Source organism: Alosa pseudoharengus, unplaced genomic scaffold, assembly GCF_046254945.1.
Source record: "Alosa pseudoharengus isolate Yale_2024_CS ecotype anadromous, Long Island Sound unplaced genomic scaffold, YU_APseudo_1.1 YU_APseudo_1.1_scf_16, whole genome shotgun sequence".
Lineage (NCBI taxonomy): Eukaryota > Metazoa > Chordata > Actinopteri > Clupeiformes > Clupeidae > Alosa > Alosa pseudoharengus.
The window spans coordinates 3,200,155-3,212,603 of NW_027468630.1; the positions used below are offsets into that span (position 1 = coordinate 3,200,155).

General features: G+C 41.5%; 1 protein-coding gene across 5 annotated transcripts in view; it reads right to left on the minus strand.

Annotated features, from left to right (window-relative positions):
* LOC143125327 (transcription initiation factor TFIID subunit 4) overlaps positions 1 to 12,149 on the minus strand; it is a 111,510-nt gene extending 99,361 nt beyond the window's left edge. For all 5 annotated transcript variants that reach the window (XM_076286681.1, XM_076286679.1, XM_076286680.1 and 2 more), the window contains exon 1: positions 10,835 to 12,149. In XM_076286681.1, the coding sequence (XP_076142796.1) occupies positions 10,835 to 12,149 (1,315 nt within the window). The remainder of the gene's footprint in view (positions 1 to 10,834) is intronic.
* Between the last annotated feature and the right edge of the window lie 300 nt (positions 12,150 to 12,449).

Consider the following 12,449-nt stretch of genomic DNA (forward strand, 5'->3'; position numbering starts at 1 on the left):
TTTCAAGTCTAACTTCAGCTGCAGTATCAAACTATAATGCTTCCCAGTGTGGGACAAAATACAAAAACTATTTTCACGATCGATTTGAACATGCTGCCATGCAACATTTATGCATTGATACATATGCATTTACGGGAGGGTGAGGGAAAAGTGGGAATATCACGCTAACACAAGGGAGGAGAAGTGCTAATAGCGGTTGATTAGGTACTCTGCCATATGTACGAAAACAGTGTGCGTCTGTTGAAAAACTTCCGCCTGTTAAAAGCAGGTGTAATCCAAATTCCGGTTAAATGTGTCAATTAAAGAAACTTTCAGAGACAGCTGAATCAATATTCAGAGCATCAGTTTTCTTCATTTTAGGCTACTATGCCAAAAGCAACTTTAACTTTTGTTTGCCTTTCAAATATATGTTCACTTTCATGACATTCACTTCCCAATCTGCTAGACTAGGGTATTAAGTCTTTAAGTATTAAGTATTAAGTAGGGTATTATAGCCCTAGCCTATTTTCCAATGTAGAGTATTTTTTTTAAAGTGGAGTAGAACTAGCTCGATGATGTTTTAAGTCCCCATCGTCGACTTCAAGGTAGCGCTGCGACCATTGACTTCAAGGCACCTAACCCTAACCCTTGCCTAACCCTATGCCTTCCATGCAGCGCTGCCTGGAAGACAACGTTGGGGGCTTAAAACACCAAACACCGTAGAGCTACTAGGTCTACTCTGTATGTCATTGCTTGTTGACATCTCATCATCATGTATGATCGGTAAACTAAGATTCTTTTAATGTCGCAATTGGTTAACTCCATTTACTGCACTTGTGGTTCAGATGTGGGCACGCAATTTGTGTTGTAGAGGGGGCAGGGACGGGCAGTGATGAGCGCTGTTTACGTAATGAAGTGACATCTTAGTAAATTCCATGCAATATGGCAAAGCAGTGCATTCGCTTTCTGCTTATAGAAAAACTCGGTATTACTTTCATTGTGCATCCAGCTCTGAGTGTTGGCCTTTGCTAGCTTCTTCAAACTTTCAGTGTTGGACGAAGTACACAAATCCTGTACTTGAGTGAAAGTAGAGATACAAATGGTTAAACGTTACTCCAATAAAAGTATAAGTCCTTCTTTCACATTTCCACTTGAGTGGAAGTACAAAAGTACTTGCCTTCAAATGTACTTAAGTATCGAAAGTAAAAGTCCTCAAATGTATAATGACTAATACAGTTGCATTTACTACTGTTGAAATGATTTGGCACAGACATAGGCATTCATTAAGCCTTTCTCCTTAATTCAAGGACAAAATCAACTAAGAATTGTTGTATGTAGAAAGAACTAAAAACAAACTAATTTTATATCTTATCTTAGGTACTTCAAAGTAACCACTTTTTGCTTTGTTGAATGCTTTACACTTTCGGACCAATTTGTGTTTGATAGTGTCAGATTGTCTATCAGTGTCTATCATTGTACATCTATCTATCATTGTCTATTACGGTCTATCATCATTTGTTCAATGGCGTCATGAGACTAGTTATGGTAACATCAATATTGTGAAAAGGGGTCAACAAGGTACAGTAAATAGTGGATATAACTATAACATAGGTTAGGCAACACCATTATTTAAAGCCTAGTTCGCTTCATAGAAAGTACACATGTAAATACACATGTATTTGGTCTTTTTTCCAATAGGAACTTCAGCTGTACTTCAGCTGTCACAAAATGTAATGGAGTAAAAAAGTAAAAAGTTTAACAAAATGTAAATACTCAAGTACAGATACATGAAAAAATGACTTAAGTACAGTAATTGAGTAAATGTACTCAAGTAATGTCCGCCACTGCAAACTTTGCCAACTCAGCTGGGTGATGTTTCAAATCATGCCGCGCACAAGTGCATTTGACCGGCAAAAAATTATGGTTACCGGTTTTTGAAATCCTCAAATATCGAAATCGGTCGTAAAATCCCATGGGCTCTAGTAACTTTGCGTCAAGGCAACGCAGACCATGAGCACTGCCGGTGTGCTTCATCAGCCTACTGTGGGTAGAAGAATCTTGCTTGTTTGCCGACTGAAGCTTTGCAAATAAACCAAGATATATGTTTGGTTACAATGACAGGGTTATCCGATTGCACAGTGTCTATTAGTCACTAACGTTTTGAAATCAGCACTTGCCAGAAGTCCTGGTTTCGGTCCGTTTCACACCGGGTGCGTGGCGTGAGCGTGTCATCCGCGTGGAGTGTCCGTTTTTATTTCGGCTCCCATGTTAACAGGTTAGACCTTGCACACCACCTGCGTGACACGCACGTCGTGTGTCGCAATGCGTGCATGCTAGGAATAGGACTCACGCCTATTTTTCACGCCACGCGCAAGCGTGTTGGAAGCATTTCCATTCAAAACAGTGAAGAAAACGTGAGCAAGAAAGACCTTTTAATTGGCAGAGAGGCCGTCGCAGCGCTGCATCAGACACGCTTCTGGTAAGCAGACATAGAAAACGCCACGCAGCCACCACGCAACTGACATACAACAGACACACGGCGTTCCCGGTGTGAAATGGGCCTTACAGTAGCCTAGAAATCTAGACGCACCCTAGCGGCAGCAAATGACATTTGCTGCCAGGGCTAGTTTAGCAACTCTCCGTTGGCTTGTGAGCTCGAAAAATGAAACTTCTATCAGGCCAATCAAATAGTTTATAGTCGTTAGGCGGGCTTAACATAACGATTGATGGCATAGTTGCAACGGTTTGGCTTGAATTCCCTGCTACTTGAAAATAAGTAAGTACATATACTCTTTTGATCCCATGAGGGAAATTTGGTCTCTGCATTTATCCCAATCCGTGAATTAGTGAAACACACTCAGCACACAGTGAACACACAGTGAGGTGAAGCACACACTAATCCCGGCGCAGTGAGCTGCCTGCATCAACAGCGGCGCTCGGAGAGAAGTGAGGGGTTAGGTGCCTTGATCAAGGGCACTTCAGCCGCGCCTACTGGTCGGGGTTCGAACCGGCAACCCTCCAGTTCCAGGTCCGAAGCGCTAACCAGTAGGCCACGGCTGCTTTTATTAAGCTTATTATTATTATTATTATTATTTATTAAGCTTTTATTAAGTTGGCAAAAGTTTGAACTAGCCAACTAGCTCCGCTGGTGGGAAACGCATGGGACTCATAGCGCCGTCCTATTGCGTGCAGAGGGAATTTGAAAGACAACCGATTATCCCGCCCCTCGGACTGAGCACTGCAAACGGTGAGTGCCCAGACCCTATATTTTAATGTGGGTCTGGCTCGTCAGGCTAGCATTAAAGTTAACTCTAAGTTAAGTTATGCAATGAAGCAGTATCTCAAAGGTAATGTTAGAATAGGCTACTGTTTGGATGTCAAGTTTAGCATGTTTACTTACAGCTGCTTGTCAATTTTGTTACTCATGCAGGGCTCATTTTATTGACTCTGACATTTAATGTTTGCAAAATCCCGATGTAAATGGAAAAGTGTTTTCCAAGACTCAAAAGTGCTTGTCCCAAGAAGAAGTGAACTTTTATTTTAACTAACTAGGTAGAAAACGTTATGAATTGCATCCACACATCAGCAGCCTTTTAACTGTTTTACAATTGCAAGAGTTCCCTCACGAACGTCTTAAAGTGAAAAAAAAAAAAAAAAAAAAGATGAAAAGGGCTATGGCGGAATTTTACATTTTTTGTCCATTTTAAATCTTTTGTAATTAATTCATGAATAAATACATAATTTCGAATCAGGTCATAATGATATGGAAACATGAAATTAAAGGATATCATTTATAAACTCTGTATGTGTTCATCAAAAAAAGGGCAGCTTATTAAACATGACGCCTGGAATAGCTAATAGAATGGGTTACTTTTGAATGCGTTGGATGGTCGGTGGGGGGAAAGTTTCGCGGATATAACAGGTTTTTGAAAACAACAAAAACAGAAAGGAGGGAAGGAGCAAAGCTAGGAGTTATTTCAGATGGGCAAGAAAGGTAACATTAAGCTAGGCTTTACATTTAACAAACTAAAGGTAGCCTAAGTTTAGCCTTTCTAGGCTGTATAGCCTAATGTTGTCCAAACGAATACATCCTTGTCATGCGTTGTTGTAGGCCTATTATACGATATTGTATGTGGATGTAGTTAGGCTACTATGCAGGCTAATTTTCATAACTTTTTAACTGACCAAATGCACGCACCTAAAACCGGGAAACGGAAAAATATTGTCAACGCGGGGGGTGGGTTATAGAATGCGTTACGTTTTTATGTGTTTATGTGTTGGATGGTGGGGGTACGCGAGCCGAGTCGGAATGTAGGCGGTGGTACGCGGGGGGAAAAGTTTGGGAACCGCTGATGTATGGTATTGTGACCATGCCTCGGATGTGCTGTGATAACTCTGATGTATGGTATTGTGACCATGCTTCAAATGTGCTCTGTGATAACTCTGATGTATGGTATTGTGACCATGCTTCAAATGTGCTCTGTGATAACTCTGATGTATGGTATTGTGACCATGCTTCGAATGTGCTCTATGATAACTCTGATGTATGGTATTGTGACCATGCCTCGGCTTTCCCTCTTCATTTCTGTCTTCTTTCTTCCTTCTTCTTTGTTGTTGTTTTGACCTCCCTTTTCCCCTTGTTTATGGCCCAACCTGGGTATTGGCAGTGTGTGAGTGCATTTTTTATGGGCATTTCTTCCTCCTCTTATCTGTTATGAAACTGGCCCAGTCATTTGTTTGGATGACTGATAGTTTATGTGTTGCATGGTGTTCTGATGACCAGAATAATTATTGGTCTGTGCGTGTTGGTTTTCTATATACTTTTATTTTTACACTGTCATCGTCTATGTGTTGAATTTTCATGTCGAGGAAGGCAATGGTTCGGTCGGTCTCCTCTACACGCGTAAACTTAATGTTTCCCGTATCATCAATTGAGTTCAAGTGATCCGTGAGCTTCTGAGTGTGGCCAACCTTTACCTTCTCCAATGTCATCCACATATCTCTTCCAAAGTCTATGAAGTTTGCTACTCTATAACTACTGTTTTGGAAGTAAATAATACGAAAACGAAAAAAGGTTCACGACTGCGTAAATGCAATGGCGTAGTCTTTTTGCCGGTTCGATCCCCGACCAGTAGGAGTGGCTGAAGCTCCCTGAGCGCCACTGTAGAAGGCAGCTCACTGGTTCGGGATTAGTGTGTGCTTCACCTCACTGTGTGCTGCTGAGTGTGTTTCACTAATTCACGGATAGGGATAACTGCAGAGACCAAATTTCCCTCACAGGATCAAAAGAGTATATATACTTACTTACTCAAGTCGAGACAGAAGCATAAATTGGATTTAAAGAGCCCTGCTGGACAGTTTTACTGTGCCCTCAGTCATAGATAAAAGTCAGTAAAAGATAAAGTTTATGAGTTGACTCACGAGAGCAAAGAGGAACCAGAGAGGCTAAGTGTGTAGAGGTAAATGGATCTTTGTGAGCATGTCCATCTCATTAGCCACCATACTTCCAGAACCAACCCCATTAAAGAGACCCCAATGGGTGACAACCTGGTTTAATTTGATTACCTGCTGTTTGTCTTTAAAAGCTGTAGGCTGTCCTCCTAACTGCCTTTCTGTTAAGGTAGGAAGCTGAACCATTTTCTCCTGATCTTCCCTTTCATGTGCCTGAGGAAACTTATTTTTTCAGTGCATAGTGAAGATTTTATGCACATCTCTGTCTAATTCTCCTCTGGTTGCAGAAAGCATACACTGCCTTTAAAAGGTTCCTAAACTTTTTTAGCACATCTACACACATACAACAATTTCAGAAGCACCAACTGCAACATTCTCCATGTTAATCTAAACATCCCAATAAAAGAACCCCATGTCTCAACATCACAAACAATAACACTGGGAACCATGCAGTTTAGACCCTGAATGATGACACAGCAAGAATAAAGCATCATTACAAAAATGACTGCTGTTTGTGTCCTCCTTTTAGACTTCCACATTTTAGTGTGCATAGTTCTGCACAGCACCTGTTGACATTAAAGGTTGTATCAGCAATGGCGGGGTAACATCACTTCTGTTGATGTTCAAACAACACAGAGAGCTAGCTTGCTACTCCCTCCCCTCCCGTGCAACTGAAACTCCTGAACGCGCATCTCGTGTTTTTTTGACGGCCTGCTTATGGGGCGGGCAGCTAGCGGATCATTAGGAAAGATTAGATGAATGTGATCATTTATGTTTGGGCCTTTTTTGGGCCTGCAATCGCTGATACAACCTTTAATAGGATGTGTTAACACAAGATCTGAGAAGATTAGAGTTGAATAACACTGAACCAATCAACAAAGCCCTGCACAAATTAGATGACAGTCCTGCTCTGAGCTAATTCTGACTGACATATGTGATAAAGCCCTCACAAATGACAGGTGTAATAGTTCTATGGCAAAAAACAAACAAACAAACAAAAAGTTTCTTTAATCTGACAGACATCTGCAATACATGTAAATTCTTAAATTTGTCTTAAAACAGACAAGGGTGCAAAAGCAAATGGCCATAGGGTTACTGTATTTGTTCTAATCCAGTGTCAATAAATACATCGCTGATTGGATAACTAGGTTTTAAGAATCTAAGCCAGAGTGAAATAACAAGCTTCGGTTGAGCCAGAGCTCAATTACCACGAAGCAAAATTTGGCTGAGGAACCAGACATGTAGCAAAAGACAAGATGCAGTGTTCTTAACAAATAGGACTTATTCCCATAAAATAAGCAACACCTCAAAAGTCTCTCAACATGAAATGTAAGGCCTGCAAAAACAAAGTGGTACCTAAATATGTTGTCCATGTAGCTGCTAAAGAAGGGACCCTTACCATCTAACCAACCTTACAGGATCAAAAGGATAAGTCACTTCTCCTAATGCACTGCTCAAACACCAGAGAAGTACAATGGATTACCCATCATAGACCATTTGATCTGCCTTTTTACTATGGCAAGAGCACAAAAAAAATAAATTAAAATTACATACTAGGGATCGACCGATATATCTGCCGGCTGATATATCGGGCCGATATTTGCGTTTTTTACGTGCATCAGCATCAGCCGATAAGCCGCTGCATTCGCCGATTTATTCCCCCGCATTATTTACATACACGCGTCCACAGGCAGCTCTGTGTTGGTGGAGAAGCTGCAATTCACGTGCAGACTGCCCCTCCCCCACGAGCAGAGTGCTGAAAGCCTGCTCTTCAAGACAACAGTAAACTTTAAACTTTCAAAGCATCTTTTAACTGTTTGACTTAGCTGAAATATTGCCACACACTTTGAAGGTGGAAGCAAGTTTGTGGGTCCAAATGGAAAACACGAATGATAGATAGGTAGGCTACTTTTTAATGCTTAATGATCGTTTATAAAACTGCTTGCCATTGTATTTAGGGAGCTGCAAATAGCTAAGTTGTAGGCTTAGGCTATCTATATTCATGCGGTAGCTGTTACAAACACTGGTCATATGATTAAGTAGCCTAATGCCAACGTTGTTCCGTGGTATTTGTGGGAGTTTTATTCAGCGACCACCTGAGTGTTGGACGCGTGTGGTGTGTGTGTGTGTGTGTGTCCCTCCCTGAATGCCTGTTCTGTAAAACATGCTTCGAACTCGAGTGCGAGTCATTAGCTAAATTTAGAGACTCGTGACTTGACTTGGACTTGAGCACTGATGAGTCGAACTTGGACTCGGACTCGTGCATTCGCACTCGCGATGACTCGTCGAGGACTCTTTTTACTTATTATTACTTTTCTTTGTAATATATCATAAGGCTATAATTTGCTATATGATTTTAATATCTAAATTATTCGTAATACTAATTTTAGTTCAAGGGAATGTTAGGCTACTGCTTCATGTCGTAGGCTACATCGCAAGTCACATCATTATGCAAAGCAAACTAACGTTAACTTTAACACCAAAATGCCTGGAGATATGGCCGCCGCTATTTCAATGTAGTAGGCTATTGCCAGGCAATATTAGTTCTCATACATGACATAACATTACCTAAGATTATACTCAGCCTAGGCTAAACAACACATACTGCTGCTGGATAGCTGTGTGTGCTGCTGCTGGATGGCTTGGTGAACAGTGTTTTCCCTGACTGACGCGAGAAGCAAGGTTCCATTCATTCATTTTCATTCGGGGCGTGCCCTGCCGTGCTTCTGTCTGTTAATTTGCAGCAGGCTATTATCGGATGAAAGAAAAATAAACTAAACGTTTTCCCGATCAAGATATAGCCTACTTCTTAATTTTGGTGTCATAAAATATAGAAGCATAACATTAAATTGCCTAGTAGAGTGTCCATGTAGTGTCAATGTAGGCCTACGTGTCTGCGCAAGTGAAACTGACAAACTGAACCTCTCGTGGGTAGGCCAGAAACAACTATATTTAAAACCACGAATGAACTGGATTACTGTTACTGTTCAAACGAGCGATTTGATAGCCTAATCCACTGCACGAAAAAAAAGGAAATAGCAACGTGTTCTATTTCTAACAGGTGAATATCGTAGCAAATAGTATGGCGATGGCAGCTTAAAAAAACATTTATTATACTCATCTCGCTGAAATGAACGTGGCCTGTTGCACAAATAAATTAATTAGGCAGATGATCTACATCTTCGTTAACCTAAAGCTAGTTTTCATCTCTATTGTTGACGTGAAATATGTCTCCATAGTGTCAGTGAAGTGATAACATTATTATGCAGTTGCCGGTAGCCAGTGTTCACGTCACGGGAGTCAGAAAGAAGCTACCAAGACGGGCCCTGCTCTGTTTCTGTCCCTCCCAAACTGCTAGCTAAAATTGTGTAGGCTATTTAACAGCCAGAATTTTAAAAAATGCCCTTTTATGATCCACACTACCTCTTACAAAATAGGCCTACTCCAACGTTAATCTAGCTCTTGTGAAGTATGAACTTCTACAACACTGCCTATACAATTGTCAGCAGTCAGTAACAGCATAATGTGACTTAATGGCCTGTGTGATTGGGATGTGGATTGCTCATTTATTATGAGTAGGCCTATAGGCTATGGTATGGTATTCTCTCCGATATAATAAATACAACACATTGGGTTTGGCAAGAAATTTGGCAATACTACTTTAACACAAGTGATGGCACCCCTGCTTGGAGACAGAAGATTGTCCGTTTTGCTTTTAAGGATTTCATCTGCAATGGAAAAAAATGGAACGACATGTAGGCTATGGTTACTTTAGTGCTGGACTTGGACTCGACTTGATCAATAGGGACTCGACTCGGACTCGACGTGGATCAATAGTGACTCGACTCGGACTTGACTCGGATGAGTAGTGGACTCGACTCGGACTTGACTTTGACTTGACTTTTTTAAATGACTTGGACTTGACAAATCAAGCACTTTATTTCAATAGCTACTTTTCAGGCTTATTGTTTTCTTAAATTATTTAAATGTGTTGACAAAGAACATTTTGTGATGACTTGAATTATGTCATATAATATGTCAGCAAGCAATGCATCATCAAGGCTGTGTTGTAAGATGTTGATGAAAGCATTTTGCACAGTTTAACCATATCCAGTGCACCCATCATAAGTTCAATAAATGTTCCTTTTTTAAATTGAGACTTATAACATTTGTTATCATCATTTGTGTAATTGTGTCATTAGTATGATGTAAATTGAGGGAGCAAAATAAAAGCAGTATCGGCTCCAAATATCGGCTCAAGAAAATCGGCAGCCTGTATCGGTCATCGGCTAAGGCTGATGGAAAAAAAAAGGTATCGGTACTAAAAAATCCATATCGGTCGATCCCTACATAAAAAATGTAATGTGAACATATCACTGTGTGTGTGTAAACGCAGCAGTGTGTTTCATATATCCCATTACGGCAATGTTTTTACGGCAATGATTTTTAATGGATTTTTCAGGCATTTTAAAAAACATTAGGGGAAAAAAGTATAGTGAAGCTACAGCCGCTGCACTATCCTGCTCTGCTAAAAACTTGTTTACTCTGAGCCGTACCTCGTTGTCTGGTAGGTGGAGACTATGCATGTGGCAAAAAAAAAAGTCACTGGAGTTCTTTTTGTGCACCTGATCCATTACTCACCTTTAATAAGAACCGACTTTGTTTCAGAATCAGTTCTTCCCCACTTCATCTCCCACAGGACTTACTCAACTCCAGTCACAACACAAGCTTTAAACTCACCAACAGTTTCTAATTGCTTCAAGACAGAGCCTTGCTGAGAAGACTATCAAGGCCACAGCATACATCTACAATGCTGTCCAGTCTATTCAATGAGCATGGCAGGTTGACAACAGCAACACATTAACCAAAGATGGTGCAGAAATAAAAGGAAAGTCCTGAAAGGATTCACAGATCATTTGAATGTGCCAGTGACATGTCTAGACAATGTCAACTAAACAATAAAGTATGTAAACCACCCCTTATGCACTTCTTAGTAGTGTTGCAATTAGTTAATAGTATGATCTGTTACCACTGTAAAACAAGGTAGCCTACACAACTTGCAGTGGTTCACCTGTGTCCAACGGGTGACACACTTTGTTACAGTGGTCTTTAAGGTGACACATAGCGCATTTAGCATATGCTTGATTAAAAGTGTAAAATTTAGCTAAATTCAACACAACAAATTTCACACCAATGTCGTATGACGCAAAGAGCATAGCCTACTGATCTATGGACTTGTCTTACATTGTAATTAGAAGGACTCATGTTTACATATCCAAACACGAGTCTGGAATAAATCTTTTCAGTGGCAGAGATGCATAACTTAATTATTCCTTCAGTTAACTAAATTATCAGGCATTTAACATTGTACATTGTACAAGGCTCAGATTTAAATCACTCATACCTTGAGGGATGGTGAACCCTGGTGGTAGCTGGATGGTAGTTTGTTGCTGAGGCGGTCTGACAATCAGCTGAGGTCCCACGATTCTCTGAGGAGCAGCGAGTCCTGGGCGAAGTTGTGGCTGAGTAGAAGTTGCTACGGCTGAAGCGGATGAAACAGCTGCAGGCCGTATCATTCCAACAGTTGTGGTTGTCGGTTGTTGCCCAACCACACTGACAGCGGGCTTTGCAACGGCGGTGAGAGTAACGGGACTGCTAGCAGCAGGTACAGCGTTTGTAGTCTGCTGTTGGCTGGTCACCGTGTTGACAGAGGGAGATGGGACCGTACTTATCACAGAATTTACAGTGCCAGGCTGAGTCTGAATTACGTTTTTTGCCTGAACGGGTAAATCCGACTTCACTAAAACAGAATCAGTGCTTTTGCTATGGTTAACTTGTGGAGTTGCTGCAGCACTGACCGGTCCTATTCGCGCGCCTTGTTGGACCAACGCCGACACTGTCGTTCCATTTCCATTTTGCGCGATGCTGGCGACTATATGACTCGGAAGTCTGTGCAGAGCAATAGTTGGAGTCCCGCGATCCAGTGGGATAGCGGGCTGTGATGTAGAAATATTGGAGGGAGACGTCGTTAAAGTCGTGTTGTTCGCGGCACTTGTATTGCTAGCCATGGTATCGGCGTTATTAGCTGTCGTCGAGACAGAGCCAGAGGCAGTTGGCGACTTCATTGACAGTACGGCTCCACCGTTGCCGTTCAGACTCTGTGCGGCTGCACTCCTTCGTGTTGAAATAGTGTATTTTTTTATTGTAGAGGTTCCAGTTGATGCTTCAGTTGGCGTCGGAGCCGAACCTCTGTCAGCAGGGTTGATGCTGCCCAGCGGAGATGGCAAAGTTACCCCATCAGATGCAGACAGTGTTGTGATGTTAGATGATCCATGTGATTGCAAACCGCTAGTACTAGCACTCACCACAGTCCCTGAAGTGGTGGAGGGTTCCTCGAAGGTCGCAATGGCGCTCACTGAAGACGATATTACAGTTTTATCTGAGCTAATTTCTTTAGAGTTGTTCTCCCGATTCATCTCAGCTTTATGTTGTCCTTGTTGTTGCTGCTCTGATGAAGTGCCCACTTGGGCAGGTAGCGTTCTCCCCAAGTGGTGATTTGCATTAGTTGTTGATCCACCACTCCTGTTTTCCGAATGTGGAGCTGCAGGATTGCTTTGGCCGACAAGCTGCGACTCCAAAGAACCCACTAGGTCGCTAACTGCTTTCTCGTCCACCTCGGAGAACAGCATATCTTCCAGAGGGTCGGAGGCGCCCGCCATCTTTGATGTGAAATCGCAATTGTAAAGCAAAGCAATGCGCAGTCGTGTTACTAGGCATTGTGGGAATGACTCTGACGTCAGACCGCCAAAATTACGTTTTGAATCCATTTTATTTTCCCTGAAGTGATGCCTTATTGTTATCAAGGAATTGTTGATCTCTTATTTAGGAGAACTTCAGAATAGGCCCATCCTTTCATACTTACAAAACCTTAATTTGAACACTTATGAATACACACTTTCAAAATCTTATGCACCTGGAATAACATCCTATTACTTCTAGAACATGCTGTGTAATTATCT